This window comes from Pristiophorus japonicus, chromosome 5 (genome assembly GCF_044704955.1).
Source record: "Pristiophorus japonicus isolate sPriJap1 chromosome 5, sPriJap1.hap1, whole genome shotgun sequence".
In the NCBI taxonomy this organism is placed as follows: Eukaryota; Metazoa; Chordata; class Chondrichthyes; family Pristiophoridae; genus Pristiophorus; species Pristiophorus japonicus.
This window is the reverse complement of record NC_091981.1, coordinates 161,864,616-161,886,426: the sequence shown is the minus strand read 5'-3', so window position 1 is coordinate 161,886,426 and position 21,811 is coordinate 161,864,616. Positions and strand designations below refer to the sequence as shown.

Sequence of the window (21,811 nt, the reverse complement as noted above, 5' to 3'; positions counted from 1 at the left end):
CTGGCCTACACGTAATACCAGACCTACATCAATATGGTTAACTTTTAACTGCCCTCGGAAATGGCCTAGCAGTTGTATCAAACCGTCAAAAGCAGCTCATCACCAACTCCTCAGGGCAAGTAGTGATGGGCAATAAATGCCGGCTTTGCCAGCGACACCCACATCCCCAGATTGAATTTTAAAAAATCTAATCTAGAACTTGGTTTAATTCTGACAAAATCCAGTTACATCTTATGAAAAGTTTAACTTCTGTTGGGAGGGAAGTATATTGCTGAAATGAAATTCAATTATAATGATTTGGCACCGCGGTGAAGTCAGGAGGAAGATCAGGGCTGGTGAGCAGAAGTTCAATTCTTACTATTAATAATTTTACTGAAATTTTCAGCACAAAATGGCTCAAAACTATCCCCCCAGTCTTAAATTTAAAACACACTTTTTTTCCCAATTGAGTTTGTGCATGTTTTAAGCATATAAAACTGTGTAATATTGCCAATATTATTCAGTCAATAACAGTGATGCCATAAACCCTTATACTCAAGAATTTTAGCAATTTATATAATTTCAGTGGTAACTGCCGAGCCAGCTCTGACTTGAAAAGGGCGAGAAGTTAAAAACATCAAAGAACAACTACATTACATAATGATGAACCCATCATTGGCAACCCAACCCCAAAATCAATTCTTGATCAATTGGCAAAAACTTTGTTGTACAAAATAAATTCAACATTAAACATGGTTTGGCATGCAGAACATATCAATCCACATAGGTTCAAATGGATTCCACAAAAATTAAAATAATGATAATGACCTACCTTCTTTAGTTTCAGGTTTTGGATCTTGGTTTTCCAGCTCAAATTCAGTTCCCAGATTCAGATCAGGAATTTCGTCGTCTTCATCTTCTGCAAGTGAAGGGGAAGAAAATCTGAGTTCGGTCTGTTCATGTAAACCTATTTTAGCTGTTAAATTTTCTGCATTTTCATACAAGGACAACAGTCTACAGGTGATGCCATGTAGCAGAAGATGAAGGTTGACAACCTAAATGCAGTTGGCGCGTAATGACTCCAGAACACAAGCTTAAAAAGTGGACATAGAACTTAGATCCATTAAATCTAGGCAGTCCAGTTTTAGCTCATGAAAACTTGAGACTTATCTACTGGGAGGGCAGTATATTGTAAAAATGAAATTCGATTTGAATTATTTTGCACAGTGGTGAGGTCTGGAGTGAGAGAAAAATATGGAAGATACTGAAAATGCTGAAAAATTCAAAGTCATATTTTGTACACCATCAGCTAATGAAAACAAAATTGGGCAAAAATGCTTTCAATATTTTCAAAGCTTACACCATTACTAACTAACCCAATTTTCTTGTAGTGGCAAGCAAAAGCCTCTAACGCCCATATTTCTAAATAGTTTAATCTTTTCCAATTGACCCAACTGATGGTCAGTGAAACAATGCGCCAGGTTTAGCTGAAGTCGGGTATTTTGCAGCATGCTCTATTAGTTAGACTTCTTCATGCACATTTAGGTTTTAAAACTTTTGCCCACAAAGTTGCTGGAAGTGCGAGCAGATAAATAATAATTAAAGCTACAATCAGTAATGGTGACTATGAAACTACTGGGTTGTCGTAAAAGCTCATCTGGTTCACTAATGTCCTTTAGGGAAGGAAATCTGCCGTCCTTACCTGGTCTGGCCTATATGTGACTCAAGATCCACAGCAAGGTGGTTGACTCTTAACTGCCATCTAAAATGGCTGAGCAAGCCACTCAGTTGTACCAAACTGCTACAAAAAAGTATCACCACACGGACTGCAGCGGTTCAAAAAGATGGCTCACCACCACCTTTCTCAAGGGCAAGTAGGGATGGGCAATAAATGCCAGCCTTGCCAGTGACGCCCACATCCCATGAACAAATACATTTTAAAAAAATAACGACACAGCGAGGGCAACAGCATATCTGGGATATAAAAGGCAAAATAGTGCAGATGCTGGAAATCTGAAATATAAACAGAAAATGCTGGAAGTACTCAGCAGGTCAGGCAGCATCTGTGGAGAAAGAAACAGAGAAGATGTTTCAGGTTTGCGACCTTTCGTCAGAACTGGAATATGTTATTGATGTAACAGGTTATAAGTAAGTACAAAGCCAGGGAAGGGGAAGGGAAGAGAGAAAGGGCTGGGGGGGGAGGGGGGCAGGAAAAAAAACAAAAGCAAAGGTCTGTGATGGGGGGAAGGCAGCAGTAATTAAAGGGATGATGGTTCAAGGCAAAGGGTGGTGGTAATGGGACAAGTAAAGAAACAATAGATGGGTCTAGAGGAGCTGTAAATGGGAACAGCAGAATCATTACCAAACGGCTGTCCGGAAAAATGGGGGCAGTGGGTTATGATCTAAAATTGTTGAACTCTATGTTGAGTCCAGAAGGCTGAAAAGTGCTTAATTGAAAGAGGTGTTGTTCCTCGAGCTTCAATGCAACAGTGTAGGAGGCTGAGGACAGAGAGGTCAGAGTGGGAGTGGGCAGAGAATTAAAATGGCAAGTGACTGGAATTTCAGGGTCACGCTTGCAGATTGAACGGAGGTGTTTAGAAAAGTGATCACCCAATCTGCATTTGGTCTCCCCACTGTAGAAGAGACTGCATTGTGAGCAGCTAATACAGTATTTCAAATTGAAAGAAGTAAATCGCTGTTTCACCTGGAGGGAATGATTGGGGCCCTGGACAGTGACCAGGGTGGCGATAAAAGGCCAGTTGTTGTATCTCCTGCGCTTGCATGGGAAGGATGTCACGGAGGGAACGGTTTGGGATCTTGGTGAACAATGGGAGAATCAGTGCATCTCCTTAACCACCGAGATTAAAGGATTGAGAAATAAACAGGGAAAGGACTGGGAGGGAAGGTGAATTAAAATGGGAAAATCAAAGTTCAAATCAGGTAAAGAAAGAGAAATAGAGAGGGAAAGAAAGATTGGATTAAAAGAGAGGGAGAAAATAGAGACAGAAAGAAAAGAAAAAAAAACAAACATTTAAAATTTGACATTTTTAAAATCTCCTAAAACAATTCACAACCTAAAGGAATGAGACTCAATGCTTATAAATGTTTATGCTCTGGGCTGACTGGAAGTCATTTACAATTCTCACTTAATTAAAAGGGTATTTATGATATTAATTACTAGACTTAACTTCCTGTGGCAAGTTTATTGGACAATTAATGTGTAAATGCAGCAACTTCATAAAAATCATCGGGACGTTAAGGGCAAGCTGCCATTTCCACGAAGCCAATGGCAAGTGATGTAAATCAGCAAGTAACTTATGGCTATTCACAATTCACAGGATATTTCTTCCTCGCTACAGGTTGCTGTCATTCAGATGCCATTATTTTTTTCAGCAAAATCTGGCCGAATAAGATTATTCTGGCTTCGTAACAGGATGATAACGTATCCTGGCTTATATATTTTTTTCTATTCCAAGAATTTCAGTTTTTCTGCAGCTGAGGGGAGAAATTAACAGCTACAAAAACATTATTGCGCCAGAATTTTAAGCTACCCTTCATCCTGGTCAAACACAATTTAAGATACCTGGTCAGTTTTGCACCAGAGTTTGGGAGTCCAACAGATGAGAAGATATCAATTAAAAAGGTCCCAAAATCCCTTCCTTCCAATAGCCCTGGAAAGTCATTGTCAGATGTTCCAGTGCCAGTGATAATCTCGCCTCCTGGTAGGTGTCCAACCTCTGTGGCCTCATTAAATTAAACTTATGCTGCTCCACCACAAAATACTTTATCTTCTCCATAATGCTATTTCCCATTCTCTCACTGTATCCAAGCTGATCTCTATGGCACCTGTTTCTAAAGTAAAGGACTGGAGCAGTAAGTGAGCATATGACTTTCATCTTTGCAGCCTGGGATTTCTAAAAGTGCTGTACGTTATTTGATTTTGGGTAGTTCAACCAAGTTTCTGTTGATTGTGAACCCACAGCACAATGCTAACCCTGATGTGGTATTCATAGTACATTTCCTATGACTGCCTCCTTGTTGCGGAGGGGCTGGGGACGGGGGCAGCTGCCACCTCTTTCTGAATGGATGCAACAAGTTACTCCAATGGTCTTCCTCGTCTTTATGCGGAACATATGAACAGAACATAAAAATTAGGAGCAGGAGTAGGCCACACAGCCCTTCGAGCCTGCTCCACCATTCAATAAGATCATGGCTGATCAACGCCACTTCCCCGCCCAATCCCCATATCCCTCGATTCGGCTGGAATCCAAAAATCTATCATTTAAAAAAAATTAATTCCTGGGATATGAGCATTGCTGGCAAGGCCAGCATTTATTGCCCATCCGCAATTGCCCTCAAGGTGGTGGTGAGAAGGTACTACCACAGTGCTGTTACAGGGAGTTCCAGGATTTTGATCCAGCAACAATGAAGGAATGGCGAGAAATTTCCAAGTCAGGATGGTGTGTGACTTGGAGGAAGACTTGGAAGTGATGGTGTTCCCATGCGCCTGCTGCCCTTGTCCTTCTAGGTGGTACAGGTCGCGGGTTTGGGAGGTGCTGCTGAAGAAGCCTTGGCAAGTTGCTGCAGTGCATCTTGTAGATGGTAGACACTGCAGCCATGGTGCAGTGGTAGTGCAGAGAGTGAATGTTTAAGGTGGTAGATGGGGTGCCAATCAAGCAGGCTGCTTTGTTCTGGATGATGTTGAGCTTCTTGAGTATTGTTAGAGCTGCGCTCATGCAGGCAAGTGGAGAGTATTCCATCACACTTCTGACTTGTGCCTTGTAGATGGTGGAAAGGCTTTGGGAAGTCAGGAGGTGAGACACTCGCTGCAGAGTACCCAGCCTCTGACCTTTTCTTGTATTCACAGTATTTATGTGGCTGGTTCAGTTAACTTTCTGGTCAATGATGACCCCCAGGATGTTGATGGTGGGGGATTCGGTGATGGTAATGCCGTTGAATGTCAAGGGGCGGCGGTTAGACTCTTGCTTGTTGGAGATAGTCATTGCCTGGCACTTGTCTGGTGCAAATGCTATTTGCCACTCATCAGCCCAAGCCTGAATGTCATCAAGGTGTTGCTGTATTCAGGCATGGACTGCTTCATTATCTATCTCAGCCTTCAATATGCTCAATGACTCAGCATCCACAGCCCTTTGGGGTAGAGAATTCCAAAAATTCACAACCCTCCGAGTGAAGAAATTCCTCCTCTTATTCTATGCCCTCTAGTTCTAGACTCTCCAGCCAGGGGAAACAACCTCTCAGCATCTGTCCTGTTAAGCCACCTCAGAATCTTGTATATTTCAATGACATCACCTCTCATTCTTCTAAACACCAGAGAGTATAGGTCTAATCTACTCAATCTCTCTTCATAGGACAACCCTCTCATCCCAGGGATCAATCTAGTGAATCTTTGTTGCACCGCCTCGGAGGTATTTATGTGCACAGTATTCCAGGTATGGTCTCATTAAAGCCCTGTACAATTGTAGTAAGACTTCCTTACTCTTGTACGCCAACCCCGTTGCAATAAAGGCCGACATGCATTAGCCTTCTTAATTGCTTGCTGTACCTGCAAGCTAACTTTGTGTTTCCTGTACGAGGATACCTAAATCTCTCTGAACACCAACATTTAATAGTTTTTCCATTTAAAAAGATTCTGTTTTTCAATTCTTCCTACTAAAGTGAATAACCTCACATTTCCTCACAATATACTCCATCTGCCACCTTACTGCCCACTCACTTAACCTGTTTAGAATCCCTTTCCAGGCTCTTTGTATCTTCCTCACAGCTTACATTCCCACCCAGCAAACTTGTATACATTGCACTCGGTCCCTTCATTTAAGTCATTTATATAGATTGTAAATAACGGAGGACCAAGCACTGATCCTTGCGGCACCTCACTAGTTACAGTCTAGCCAACCAGAAAATGACCCATTTATCATTACTCTCTTATTTTCTGTCCGTTAACCAATTCTCTAGCCATGCTAATATATTTCTCCCAACCCCATGAGCCTTTAGCAAATTTTTGATCTCATGATACTCTTGTGAAGCGCCTTGGGACATTTCACGACGTTAAAGGCGCTATATAAATACAAGTTGTTGTTGTAGAAACTTTATGTTTCACCTTATTGAATGCCTTTTGGAAATCCAAATATACTGCATCAACTGGTTCCCCTCTATCTATCCTGCTGGTTACATACTCAACAAGCTCTACTAAATTTGTTAAACATGACTGCCCTTTCATAAAACCATGTTGACTCAGCCAAATCATATGATGATTTTCTAACTGCCCTTTTACCACTTCCTTAATAATGGATTCCAGCATTTTCCCAACGTCTGATGTCAGACTAACTGGTCCGTAGTTCCCTATTTTCTCTCTCCCTCCTTTCGTAAATAGCAGAGTTACATACAGGTACAAAAAAATAATCACAATGGCTGATGGAATTTTAGCCTTTATAACCAGAGGACTAGTATATAAAGGGGAGGACATTTTGCTGCAGCTATATGTCATCATCATAGGCGGTCCCTCGAACGAGGATGACTTGCTTCCACAAGAGTTCACAGATGTTTCAATGAAGGACCCGATGTTCCAGTCCTGAATTCCAATTGAGGGGGTGGAAGATTCGTGGACTTTTTTAACGTGTGGTTACTTGCTTGCTTTGTTTAACGCACTCAAGGATCGAGCACTCCGTCTGGGATGGAGAGAAGAAACCACCATCTACGAACAAAGAGAGCCTCGCTATTTTGACTGGGAAGCTGACCTCGAGCTATACGAGGCCCTGGTTTGACCACACCTGTACATTTCTGGGCACCACACCTTAGAAAGGATATACTGGCCTTTGAAGGAGTGCAGCGCAAATTCACCAGAATGTTATCAGGGTGCCAAGGGTCAGATTTTGAGGAGAGAGTACATAAACCAAGCTTGTATTTCCTGGCATATAGAAGCTTAAGGGGTAATCTGACTGAGGTTTTTAGGATTTTGAAAGGAACTGACAGGGTAGATAGAGAAAAACTTTTTCCGCTGTTGAGGGAATCTAGGACAAAGGCACATAATCTTAAAATCAGAGCCAGGCCATTCAGGAGAGAAGTTAGGAAATACCTCTTGACGCAAAGGATGGTAGAAGTGTGAAACTCAATTAATAATTCTAAATCTGAGATCAATAGAATTTTACTAGACAAGGGTATAAAAGGATATGGAGCCAGGACAGGTGGATGGAGTTAAGATACAGATCAAACATGATGCCATTGAATGGCGGAACAGGCTTGAGGGGCTGAATAGCCTACTCCTGTTCCTATATGTAAAATGTTGATAAATAATTTCACAATACAAAATATATGTTCTAATATATTCAGAATTAATATATGCAGAATTAATATTCCAGGTTGGAAACTATAATTATATTTCACTGAAAATGTAGAAACACATTATACATACAGTAAACTGGTAGTACTCCACAGATCACAGATAAATTGGTGATAACTAAAGGAATAGCCTCTTTTTGTCACACGGAAATGCCTTAGTAATGACTGCTACAGAGTACCTTACTTTTTTAAAAAAGGACTTTCTACATCTATGCTGCAAACCCTAGGTCTCTAAATGAAGGGGCTTGAAGGCTGTGCAAACATTAGTCTGAAAAGCTTTGTGAACCTGGTCACCTATCACCCAACAACTCGTTAAATATGCAGTTCTCACCAACTTCACTAATCAACATGCTTCTGGGCACAATGCTTTGCTGAACTAAAAGGTTAATGACTTTGGGCCACAGTCTCATAACTTCGCATTTTAGGCATTAGAGCAACCAAGAATGTGAGGTCAGAAACAAATGCAAATTGAGGATTTGGGAATATTAATACAATCCACCCCAAAATACCACAATCTGATAGTAGAAGAAAACAAAAACAGGAAACCATGTTTCTTGCAGATGTGTAGGCCTCTTTGATGACTCCGAAAATTATTACTATTCTGTTCGTTCCTCAGCTACTAAAATCGAATGATATTTTCACCTGAAAATCAGATATATATTTGACGATTATGTTTTTGAAAAGGTTAACAAATGCTAATTGCATTGAAACCTGTCCACTGTAAAAATAAGGGGCCTTAATTTTCTGGAACGGCGTGTTATTTCGACTTTGCAGCTCCCTGCTCATATCGATCTATATTTACGCTGTAATATGCTGGAATGTAAATCCATCTATGGCATGGTGAGGTCAATGGCGAATCAAGCACAGCCAATAGTCATTACAATGTTTTCATCTTCTTTATATGTAGAAATAGGTGGGGGGCCCGGAAAGTAATTGCCTTTGGACACTAACTGGACTTTGGATGGCAAAGCTGGCAAGAAAAATCTGCCACAAATGGGAGATTTAGGAATAAAATATTAGAACAATTTACAGACTTCTAGCTGAGCCTCCACAGCTTTAATGTTCCCTTTGTTGGCCTCCCAGGCTGAGAGTCATGTGTCGTCCATAAATCACAATACCAGGACAACCACGCCATAATTTTCAGTCTAAGTGGCTGCAGCGCGAATAATGGCGTCAAGCCAGCAAATTGGCAATTGCCATTGACTACAATGGAAGGCTGAGCAGCAAGAACAGACTTTTAGCTGTTTTGAAAAGGCCAACAGCAAAGTATCGTAAATGTACCAGAAAACAAACTCACTTTCTCCATTATTTTCTAGAATTTTTATGCAATAACAATATTCATAGTAATAGATTACTCATTGAATATTATAGTAGTCCTCAGTTTTCACAAATTCAGGGAATTCCAAAGAATCTAAGAGAACATTCAGTGCTTAAACTCAGAACTCAATTCTCCATTGAATTTGGCACTGAAAATTGAATGACACGTCATATACAGCACATACATCATGCAAAAAAGCGATAACCTCACTAATGCATTGCGCACACATCGTGGGACAAAATTTTAAGCTCAAAAGAACAGTGGGTAATCAGGGTTTTTAATGCCAAATGAAAAATCGAGAGAATTAATCTTTACCCACCTAATAATTTGTGGTGAAAAATGAGTAAAAGCCAACTTTAATGATCATGAAATAAATATTTCCCAAACAGCAAAGAGCCAGTTGTTTTCAATGAAATTGAGCAAATCGCTTTCCCTTTTTAGGATGGAAAAATGTATGTTCATTGTGGATTTCAAGATGTGGGAAAATGTGCCAAAGTGTCAAAACACAAAATGTTCTTCGGATGGAGGGACACGTCTCCCCCCGCCCCCACCACCCCACAACAAAAAATTATGTCTTCAACATTCGCATTCAGGCTTTCATCTGCTCGTTACTTTTTTTCCTCCAGAACAAGCACATGTTCCACTCCATTTTCAGTTTTGAAAATATATATATTTTTACATATTACATAGGATATACAGCACAGAAACTGGCCATACAGCCCAACAAGTCCATGCCGATGTTCATGCTCCACTTGAGCCTCCTCCTGTCTTTCCTCATTTAACTATCAGCATAAATAACCCTCTATTCCCTTATCCCTCATATGCTTATCCAGCTGCCCCTTAAATGCAGCTATACTATTCGCTTCAACCACTCCCTGTGATAGCGAGTTCCATATTCCAACCACTCCCTGGGCAAAGAAGTTTCTTCTGAATTCCCTATTTGATTCTTGGTGACTATCTTATATTGATGGTCTCCAGTTATGTTCTTCCCCACAAGTGGAAACACACTCTCTGGGCTCAATTTTGGCCAGGAGTTGCTGTTTTTTTTGGAGTAACTTGATTTTTCTGACGTATCTTAAAAATCCCCATTTTGCACATTCAATTTGCACCAGTGTAAGTGAGTTAGTTATGATTTTTTTTAGTTTATTTTTTTTCCTCAAAAGGGGGCGTTACCAGCCACCTATGCACCAGTTCTGCCCATTTAGGCAACTTTGGCCAGCTAATAGTTACTCCAAATCTACTTAGGCCAGCGTATGCGGCCACTTCAGAAAACCCTTGGAGAGTTAAGAAATCACCGCAGGTAGGTACATCGGAGGCCATTCTGCCTGAGATAGGGGCAGGAAGGGAAGCGAAGAGGACCTGCACCTAAAGCACCAAGACTTACAAACCATTAAACCTTGGAAACAAAAAGTAATAAGCATTCAATAACTTCATTAAACTCGGCCCGGGAAGGCAGCGGGCCGGCCGGTGTGGGAGGCCACTCGGCCTGGGCTTGGGGCGGAACGACAACGCACCGGGAGGCCACTCGGCCTGGGCTAGGGGCGGGACAACAACGCACCGGGAGGCCACTCGGCCTGGGCTAGGGCGGGACGACAACGCACCGGGAGACCACTCGGCCTGGGCTAGGGGCGGGACAACAACGCACCGGGAGGCCACTCGGCCTGGGCTAGGGGCGGGACGACAACGCACCGGGAAGCCACTCGGCCTGGGCTAGGGGCGGGACGACAACGCACCGGGAGGCCACTCGGCCTGGGCTAGGGGCGGGACGACAACGCACCGGGAGGCCACTCGGCCTGGGCTAGGGGTGGGACGACAATGCACCGGGAGGCCACTCGGCCTGGGCTAGGGGCGGGAGCGATCGGCATCGGGATTCAACACGGAATCCGTATTCCATGGGGAGAGAGGCTGGGCTGCAAATGAACGGGGGAGGAGGAGAGCGAGTGAACGCGGCATCTGTGGGGAGAGAGAGAGAGAAAGAGGCTGGACCGATTGGCAAATTTCGGTGCTACTGCGCATGCGCGGACATCGTGACCCGATTCCAATGGGCATATGTGCAGAAGTCCCGGCACTGTTTTCAGCGCAGGACGCTGGCTCCACCCCCGACTCGACTGGCCATACTGCGCGACCACAGGGAGGAGGCCGAACAGTGACCAAAGTAGGGAGGAATTTTTTCGGCGCATTTCTGAACGGAGAAAAGCGGTGCATCTCTGGTAAGTGCGCCGAAAAAAGGGGTGGGCAAAATTGAGCTCTCTGTATCTACTCCATCAAAAGCTTTCATGATTTTAAAGACCTCTATTATGTCACCCTTCAGCATTCTCTTTTCAAGAAAAGAGACCCAGCCTGTTCATTCTTTCCCGATAGGTACACCCTCACATTTCTGGTATCATCCTTGTAAATCTTCTCTACACTCTCTCAGTGCCTCTGTATCCTTTTTATAATTAGGTGACCATAATTGTATGCAGTACTCCAAGTGTGGTCTATCTAAGATCCGATACAAGTTTACCATAACTTCACTACCTTTCCATTCTATCCCTCTAGAAATAAACCCTCGTGTTTGGTTTGCTTTTTTTATGGCCTTGTTGGTTTGCTTTTTTTAATGGTCTTGTTAATCTATTGAATTGTCAACTTTTTGGAGGCTGCTTCAATATTTTTGAAGCTTTTGCAGTTTTCTATGTTACCATGCAGATTTTGACCTTTATTGGTATCAACAGCAACAACAACTTGTATTTATATAGCGCCTTTAGCATAGTGAAACGTCCCAAGGCGCTTCACAGGAGTATTGAGACAAAAGATTCGACACCGAGCCACAAAAGGAGAAATTAGGGCAGGTGACCAAAAGCTTGGTCCAAGAGGTAGGTTTTAAGGAGTGCCTTGAAGGAGGAAAGAGAGGTAGAGAGGCGGAGAAGTTTAGGCAGGGAATTCCAGAGCTTAGGACCTAGACAACAGAAGGAAAATGATGTACAGGTTGAGCATCCAAAATCCGGAGTTCCGCAATCCGGAATGTTCCAGAATCCGGACCCGCCGAACCTGCCGACCTCGAGGTCCTGTCACTGCCCGACCTCGGGCCTCACCTCGCCGCTGCCCGACCTCGGGCCTCGCCTCGCCGCCATTGCCCGAACACATCCTCCGCGATGGGGTCACCCGACCAGCTCTTCTTCGGCGGGGGCCCGCCCGAACACCTCCGCGGCGGCGGACCCGCACAAACTCGACGACCACATCACCCGGCGAGAACTGCACACCCCCCCACCCGCCCCCCCCCCGCTGATGTTCTGAAATCCGGAAATACCCAAACCTGGGCTCGGGTGTTTCCGGATTCGTGACGTCAGAAAGACGATCCAAAATCTGACAAAATGCAAAATCTGTAATGGCCTCGATTCCGAGGGTTCCGAATTCGGGGCGCTGTATAACTTAGATAAATGCAGTGTTATGCATATGGACAGGGCAAATGCTCTTCATTCATACATCCTCCAGGGAAAGGTATTAAAGGTGGCAGAGATAGAAAGAGATTTGGGCATTCTAGTGCATACATGCTTAAAGATACATGAGCAATGCCATGCAGTGATAGCTAGAGCAAATAGGGCATTGGGATATATCCAGAGGACAAGGCGTACTGTTTTATCCTGGTACAAGACCTTAAGTCAGGACGCACTTGGAATACTGCGTCCAGTTTTGGTCTCCTCATATTGAGGCTCTGGCAAGGGTGCAGAAGAGGGCCAGTAGACTAATTCCAAGTCTAAAGCATCTTAATTATCAAGATAGGTTAAAAGAGTTGGGACTCTTTACCTTAGAGCAGTGTAGACTTAAGGGGGATATGATTGAGGTTTAAGATAATGAAGGGAATGTACAGTGTTCCAGCTTACAGTTTATTTAAATTAAATAGGTTAGGCAAGACCAGGGGACGCAAATTTAAGGTGTATAAGGCTAGGTGTCAGGAGGTGGTTCTTTTCCCAGAGAATAGTTGACCTCTGGAACAAGCTGCCGTTTCATGTGGTGGATGCAGACTCACTGAATTCCTTCAAGCGAAAGCTGTATTTGTTTCTGGCTGCAGTGCGGATTACCTCTTACAGAAGGTCGGTACTGCAGGGAATTTTAATGGCCAGAGTGATCTCCTGGACTAGTTTCGATCACCTAGATGGGTCGGAGAAGAATTTCCCAGATTTTTTTCCTCAAATTCGCCTGGATTTTTTAATGTTTTTTTTTGCCTCGCCCAGATTATCACATGGTTTCGGGTGGGGTGGAGTATATATGTTGTGATACACGGTATCGCAATGGTGTGGGACAAGCTTGATGGACCAGAAGGTCTTTGCCTGTCCGTCATTTTCCATATGCTAATAAGGCACAGCCACCAATGCTTGAGCGATTATAATCAAAGATGCTCAAGAGGGCAGAATTAGAGGAGTGCAGACATCTCGGGGAGTTGTGGGGCTGGAGCAGATTCCAAAGATAGGGAGGGGGAAAGGCCATGCAAGGATTTGAAAACAAGGATAAGAATTTTGAAATCGAGGCATTGCTTAACGTAGTTTACGTAGGGTAGAATGTGGGAGGCCAGCCAGGAGTGCATTGGAATAGTCAAGTCTAGAAGTAACAAAGGCATGGATGAGGGGTTCAGCAGCAGATGAGCTGAGGCAGGGGCAGAGATGGGCAATGTTACGGAGGTGGAAATAGGCGGTCTTAGTTATGCTGTGGATATGTGTTCGAAAGCTCATTTCAGGGTCAAATATTACACCAAGGTTGCTAACAGTCTGGTTCAGCCTCAGACAGAAGTTGGGGGACACCAGAGGTAACGATGCGGGGTGGGAAGAGAAGCCATTGCTACGATTAGATAGATAAGAATGGAACCAGGCGAATGTAATCCAACCCAGCTGGGTGACAGTGGAGAAGCATTGGAGAAGGACAGAGTGGTCAACCGTGTCAAAGGCTGCAGGCAAGTCAAGAAGGACAAGGAGGGATAGTTTGCCTTTGTCACAGTCACAAAGGATGTCATTTGTGACGTTGACGAGAGCCGTTTCGGTACTGTGGCAGGCGCAGAAACCGGATTGGAGGAATTCAAACATAGCGACAACACGTTGAAGAACTTGAGAGGAAAGGGAGGTTGTAGATGGGGCAGTAGTTTGCAAGGATGGAGAGGTCAAGGGTTAGTTTTTTTGAGGAGAGGTGTGATGACGACAGATTTGAGGGAAAGGGGTACAGTACCCAAGAAGATAGACTATTCCGCACTATTATGGCCACGTCATGACCATCAATAATAGGAAACACTTTGTAGTAACTTATGTAAATTTTAGAAGATACAGGTTTACTAAACATTCACTCGCATAACACCAACCAGAATATTAATTGCTGTGCACGTACACAGTAGTGTGGATGGTCTTTGAATTTTTTTCAATATGACTATTGCATTAATAATGTAGGCAAAAATGTTCAAAAACATTCTATGTGGGTTATTGTATAGGGCATGAGAAAGGTCATGTAATGAGATGATGCAACATGGTCTTAAAAAGGATTTAAACATCCTGGAAACTTGCCCCTGTGGGCTTCATTGCCTTTGGATCATTATCCATGGTATTTGAAGCAGAACGAATAAAAAAACATTTCCACAAATGTCAGTTACATTGTTAAATATGGTATTTTCTATAAGGATATAACTCTCCCTTTCTCATCAGCTGGTTGCATTGTGTAGAGTATTTTATTTGTCTAACTAGGTTGGTGCAATGCGCATCTTCCAATTAAAGTAGTCTCAAACTGTTGCTTCAATTATCTACAATTTATAAACAAGTGACTGATTTTATATTAACAAAATACAACCTACTTAATTCTTCTTACTAGTAATATCTCACTGAACTTCAAGAGGGAAAGTAAGGAAAATTAAGGTAGAAGCAAAGGGAAAGCTAATTTTATTTATTCTGTTTATACTTTTGGTGATATTAGAAGTTAATGGAAAAAAGTTGTGCTGTAAATATGAGAGCCTCGTACGGAGGTGGTTCAGGAGATATTCCCATCTGAAACGTTATTTAAACTCCATTTAGTGAGTATCCAATGCAACTCTCAAAATGTGCATGGATATTTAGTGATGCAAAGGCTACAAAAATAATTTTCTGCTAATGATAAACTGCAACTGGGGAAGTAAATGGAACTAAACACCTTTCCTGCAGGCACAGATTATTTTAATACATAGAATTACCCCGATCTTGTGGTACTTTTAATGCTGGCACAGGAATGTTGTTGCAGTTCACAAGGGTTAATTAGAATTATTCCAAGGCTAGAGACCTTACTTCTGGTATAAATAAAAATGTGTCCATACAGAGTCAGCATGTTGCAGTGGGCAATTCAGAATAACATGCTGTCAGCAGAACCTCACTAACATCTGTTCAAAAAAATGGCACAACCACTACCGACCATAACTTTCAAAAGATACCAGGCAAGAAGAGATGATCACACAGGAAAGCAATATTACTTCAATATTATTTCTAAGATCAGAAAAACACGATGACCCCAAGTTTCGGGCCGCACCGCCGAGCTGCACGCCTGTTCTTCGCGCCTAAAAGTGCGCAGGAAAAAAACTGTTTCATTCTCCAGCTCCTCGGAGCTCGAACTCAGCTTGGCGCGGCACGCACATCACAGTGGGGGGCAGAGCCAGACACTTGCGCCGATTCTCGAGGCAGTGGGGGGGCGGGTCCAATTCAAATGAGACAACGTCGTGCCGGCAACCCTGCGCGTGCACGTTGGAGCGTGCGCACACGCGCAGTGCGAAACAAACATTGACACTCGGCCATTTTTAAAGGGACTGGAGAAAAAGTGAAGATTTGTCTCTTGGATCCCTGGAAAGGCTTGTAATTTAATTTTTGTGATATTTTTGTGTGTGAGGGAGTGATTTTAGCAGCACTGTTGAATAAATCACCTGCTGAAATCAGTGAGTTCAGCTTTTCACTGCTTAACTTGCAGAACCAGTGCTGCATTGGTGCATGCAAATTAAGGACTGTGTGTTTTGAGAAAAAAGAGTGCCAATTCAACTTTGCAATGGATCAACGTCCACCAAGAACAAAGAATTTCTGGCATGAGGAAGTAGAGATATTAGTCAACGCAATTGAGCAGAGATGGCAGGAGCTAGATACCAGCAATCGAGGTCGCATAAAAGTGCCACCAAAAGAAATGAATAAACAGTGGAACCAAGTTGCAGAAGATTACTGCGCAATGGTGCATACCATGAGATCTGGAAGCCAGTGTAAAAAGAAATGGCACGACCTTGGTCAAGTAGTTAGTGTAAATAATATTTCCCATTTTTAATTTAATCGTAATTGTAACCTGGCTTTCTGTATGTCCACCTTGCAGACTGACACACTCTGTAAAAAGTTTTATTTTACTCTTTGCAGAAGAAATTGGCCCACAGCAAAAGGGAGGCAACTCGGACAGGAGGAGGCATGCCCAATCTGCATCCACTGACACCCTTGGAACAGAGGGTAGCTGCTATGATGAGTCGTACATGGAGAAAAGCAATCAGTACAGCACAAGCTGGGCCCGCACGCAAGGAAGAGGGTAAGTCCTGAAAATGCATCGTGGCCCTTTAAAATCAACCTGCTGCCTGGCCTGCTATGTGTGAGAGTACTCATGCACCCATCCAGCTCCCTCCCTTGCTGTTAAACATTTGACTGTTCTGATGTATTTTGCAGAACATGATGACGACGACGACTATGCTGCTGCTGCCAACCCTGAGGATCCTGAGGGTACAGAATTAGAACCAGTACAACCAGCTGCGGACGAACCAGACTAGATGATGGCAGCGATGACTGAAATGTCTGCAGGGGAGAGCTTCCAAATTAATGTTTATGAGCCCCCATCAAGGGGCATCAGAGTTTCAACCCCTAGCATAGGTCTTGGTTCCACCTTCCATGGTTTTGCTTCCGATGTTGCGGGTCCCAGTGGTGCTGCTGTTATAATGCAGCATTCTACAGTCAGTGCACTACCGTCCGAGCCTGCGCCTCCCTCTCGCATAGGTTCTGGTTTCACCTACTATGGTTTTGATTCCAACACTGCAGGTCCCAGTGCTGCTGCTGATATCATGGAGCAGTTTACACCCATTCGTCCAACATCCCAGCCCATGGCTCACACTCGAGTGCTGTCGTCTGGAACACCGAGCGCCCCACTATCCCAGCCCGAGCCTCTCCCTCTAATTCTGCCGTCTGGAACACAGAGCGTCCCACAGTTCCAGCCCGTGCCTCCCTGTGTAGTGGTACCGCTTGCAACACCGAGCGTCCCACCGTCCGTGCCCGCGCCTCCCAGTGCAGTGGTGCCACGAGGCAGACCCAGGCAGAGGAGAAGGAGATTGGAGACAGGCTCTCCTGAGATGCAGCGTGCAACAGATGCGGATCAGGTTGTGGCATTGGGTATGGAGACCAATGAGCTTACCCGATCACTCATCGGTGGCGTCAGTGCAGTGGGTGAAGAGTTGACGGTCCTGACGGGAGAAATAGCAGTAATGACACGGGAACTTAGTGAGGGAATGTCCGAGGGAGTGCAATCGATGGCACAGGCCGTCAGGGAGGGCATGCAAATGACGGCACAGGCCATCAGGAAGGGCATGCAAGTGTCGGCACAGGCCGTCAGGGAGGGCCTGGTTGAGGTAGCTGCTGCAATAAGGGCACACAGCCCAGCCAATCAAATGACACCCCCATGCGGAAGTGAACATTCACTGAGATATGGATGAGACATGGTTGCAGCCTTTCTTTGCTGCTTTTGTTCTTGTTCTTGATGTAGTAGCGTTTTTCAAATTGAAATTGTTTTGTAAGTTTTGTAACTTTACAACTTAAGTGATCTCAGGGTTTTCAAGTGATCTTATAGTGTAAATGCTCTCACATTCTGTAACGTATTTAATTTTGCATCTAAAAAGTGATCTTGAAGTGTAAGTGATCTTAGAGTGTAAAATTTTTCACATAGAAATTGTTTTGTAACTTTACAAGTTTATAAGTGATCTTAAAGTTTTTAAGTGATCTTCAAGAGTCATATTAAAAAGTATAGTTTGATACAACAAATATTTTATTATAGTGACGTTAACTTTTCAATAAAATATTTTTTCATTAAAACTGTTTCATGTTCCATTAACACAACACAACGTGGGAACAACTGCAAAGAATAAACATGTCCGTGCACAACAGTGGTCACAGAGCCCTCAGGCATCAGTAGTTGAAGCGTTCACGGATGAGCTGCTGGCGCAAGGCTCGAGCAATCGTTAAAAAGGCACGATGGACGGCCCTCCTCCGACCTCGTGTTCCGGCATCAGGCACTTACATGCTTTCCTGATCGTCGTCATCATCCACATCCTGCTCTTCCATAATACTATCATCGTGCACTGGACCCTCACGTAGGTCTTCTGGTTCCACTACCAGCTCCTAATGCCTCATGATGGCTAAGTTATGAAGCATGCAGCACACAACACACAACAGTGAAGTGACCGACAATCTGAGGAGAGTATAGTAACTGTCCTCCGGAATGGTCCAGGCATCGGAATCGGTGTTTCAATATGCCAACGGTCCTCTCAATGATGCTGCGCGTCGCAATATGCGCCATGTTGTAGACGGTCAGCTTCTGTCCGTATCATGTGTAGGGTCGTCATGAACCAGGTGGTCAGGCCGTATCCTTTGTCTCCCAGTAGCCAGCTCTGCCCTTCTGGCTGCTGCTGAAACATGTCAGATATAACGCTGTCGCGTAGGATGAACGCATCGTGGGTGCTGCCAGGGTATCTCGCATCGACTGACATGATGCGCTGCTTGTCGTCACACACGAGCTGCACATTGATGGAGTGGAAATCTTTCCTATTTCGGTACTGCTTAGAATCCTCCACAGGTGCTCCCAAGGCTATGTGGGTACAATCAATGCAGCCCTGTACCTTTGGGAAGCCGGCAATCCTGAAGAAGCCCACAGCCCTCTCATGGATCGCTTGTGCGGTCATTGGGAAATTAATGAAGTAATTCCTTCGCGCATACAGTGCAGCCGTGACCTGGTAAATGCAGGCATGTATTGCACGTTGAGAGATGGCACACACATCTCCAGTTGTAGCCTGAAACGATCCTGAGGTATAGAAAGAAAGTGCAGCTGTTACCTTCACTGCAACAGGCAGAGCAGTTGGCGTTCTGCTTCTGGGCTGCAAATCTGATCTCAGTGACAACTTCTCTGCGAAAACGCAGCCTTTTCACACAATCGGCCTCGCTCATGTCCAGTATGAGCGCCTGGCTCGATATTGTCGACATGGGTAAGGTCTCCTGCCCATTAACCTATGGGTTACGACGTTCCTGATGCGGTGAGCTCTAATCAATTCTCTCCTATGCAGTGAATTGATGGCGAACCATTGCATAACACGTGGTGTTGGCAATGCAGCACCCATTCTGCAAATTTAAGTATAAAACTGTCGATGTGGCTGCCTCTCCCTGTCCAAATGGCCTCAGTCCCCCTCACAGCTCGAAGGCTGCTTGATTGCTGTGTCTTTGCCTGCCGTCCAGTTACTGATGATGCCCCTATCCCATGGCCAAATGGCCTCAGTCCCCTCACAGCTCGAAGGCTGCTGCTGTATCTTCGGCTGCCGTCGAGCCACTGATGCCGCCCCTTAAGCGTGGCCGAATGGCCTCAACCCCCTTGGAAAGCTGCATGCGTGGGTGTTGATTCTTCGGCTGCCGGCCAGCCACTGACGCCGCTCCTATCCCATGGCTGAATGGCCTCAACCCCCTTGGAAAGTTGCATGCGTCCGGTGTTGATTCTTCGGCTGCCGGCCAGCCGCTAACGGAATGAAAGCCTGCCTGAAGCACCGCAGCTCAGCTCGAAGGCTGCTTGCTGCCGCTGTTGGGGCTGCCGTCGAGACACTGACGCCACACCCCTGCCTGTCTCCAACATGAAAGGCCTGCCTGAAGCACAGCAGCTCGAAGGCTGCTGCTGTTTCACACAGGTAGGAACATGGTTTATTTAATCTTTTCTTTGCTTATAAATTTTTATTCAGGTTGGATTTATTTGTATAATATTTGTATAAGTATAACTAAGGATTGATTGTAGAATTTAATGACTTCCCTTCACCCTCCTGTCCCCCCCGCCTCCCCTTATTCCCTACGCCTAATTTGTAACCTACGCCTGATTTTCTAAAGTGTATACAAGGTTTTTTCGAACGTACAAAAATCTTCACTTACTCCATACTAAGTTAGTTTGGAGTAAGTTTTCACTGCCTAAACTTCGAAAACAGGCGTAAGTGGCCAGACACGCCCCCTTTTGAAAATAAAATTCTGTTCCAAAGTGAAACTGTTGTAACTGACTAGAACTGGAGCAAACTAAATGCCGAGAATTCAAATTTCTAAGATACTCCGTTCTAAACCAGTTGCTCCAAAAAAACAGTAGCAACTCAGGCCGAAACTTGGCCCCTACATCTCCTGACCTTAATTTTGAGTTGCCCGGGGAAAAACCTTTGTAGCATGCTGCAAAAGCTTTAATCATCATCCCTTCCAACCATGTAATTGTGACACACAGGGAACTTGTCACAAACTACATTTCACAGGACATGACTCCAAGCTTCACAATGTGAAAGTGGCAAAAGATATAAACTGAACAGCGACAGAAAGAGAAAACTGCTACAACTGACAATTGTAGTTGCAATTTTTATTTTTGACAAAGACACCTTTCCCAAACTATCATTGAAAAAAAAGTATTGCCGACTGTGTCACAATTACCTTCGGATCTTGGCAGGAGACGAACTTGCAAATGCAGACTGTTACTTTTGTATGCTCCTTCGTTTTAAATAATGGTTATGATTCACAACCAGGTCATTCAGTAGAAACAGTATTTTATACTCGGGGCCAGCACACTGATTAAAGAAAAGAGGACCAAAGAAAAATCTAAAATAAAGACAAACAATCCCATCTTCTGGTACAAGGGATATATTTTCTTCTATTTTCTATGTTAAAAAAATATATTTTTTACTAAATAATTATAAACTAATGACAATTTAATGAAAAAAAATCTTTTGACTTCACAGAGGAAATCATACTCCAAAATGACCACTATAGGAAGCACATATCTAGGGAGCATATATCTATGTACTTGAAATAACAGCACAAAACACACACACATAGGGCTCAATTTTCCACGAGCCCGTTTTCTGGCACATTGCCTGAGTTGCGCCGCTTAATTAGGTAAATAGATGGTTCAGAAAAAAATCTCCGGTTTCCCCGATGTTTGGCCTCTAATCTGCAGCCGCACAGTGTGGCGAGTCTCCTCGGGGGTGGAGCCTGTGGTCTGCGCTGGAAAAAGGAGCCAGGCCTTCTGCGCATGCACGAGGGAAAAAACTGATATTCTCGACGTCACGGAAATGGCTGCGTATGCGCAGAGGAGCTCCAAGTGAGGTGCCTTCCTGGTCTGCTGCGGTAAGTACCCTTCCCCGCCGAGCCTCTTTGGTGCCTTACTGCCGCTCTGTGGCCCCTGATTTCGTGCCGGCCAGTTCGCTCCCTCCCCCGCCGGGCCTCTCCGGTGCTATCCCGCCGCGTTGTGGCCCCCGATTTCGTGCCGGTCCAGGTCCGCTCCGCTTCCCGATCCTAGCCCAGGCCAAATGGCCTCCGATGTACTTACCTGCACTGATTTCTTTAACTCTCCGCAAGGGTTTTCTCGAGAGGCCACATACGCTGGCCGAAGTAGAAATGGAGTAACTATTAGCTGGCCAAAGTTGCCTAAATGGCCAGAATTGGCGTAGGTGGCTGGTAACACCCCTTTTTGAGGAAAAAAAACTTACCTAAAAAATTTAACTAACTGAGTTATGCTGGTGCAAATTGATTGGGGAAACTGGGGATTTTTAAGTTAGGCCAGGAAAAGCAACTTACTCCAAAAAAAAAAACAGGGCACATACTAGGGAAAATTGAGCCCATAATTTGGACTTGATGCTTTTTTTGGAGTAGCATTAAATAAACTTTGCACCTGGACTTTCTATGATAGGAACAATTTGTCATTTGACAACAATGTAACTTTAGATCCCATTGTCAGAAACTCAAACTACTGAAGCTGTGGCTTCTGTTTAATACACTTCCCAAAGCTGTAGTGAGTTTTACATAGGTAAATGTAAAACACAAGTTGTCTTCTTCTTAGGCAGTCCCCCCGGAGTCGAGGATGACTTGCTTCCACACTAAAATGAGTTCTAAGGTG

At 44.2% G+C, this 21,811-nt stretch overlaps 1 protein-coding gene across 6 annotated transcripts in view; it reads right to left on the bottom strand.

The window, feature by feature from the left end:
* Window positions 1–21,811, bottom strand: part of LOC139264489 (cytoplasmic dynein 1 intermediate chain 1) — a 532,713-nt gene that overhangs the window by 203,710 nt on the left and 307,192 nt on the right. For all 6 annotated transcript variants that reach the window (XM_070881048.1, XM_070881047.1, XM_070881049.1 and 3 more), the window contains one exon: window positions 812–898. In XM_070881048.1, the coding sequence (XP_070737149.1) occupies window positions 812–898 (87 nt within the window). The remainder of the gene's footprint in view (window positions 1–811; window positions 899–21,811) is intronic.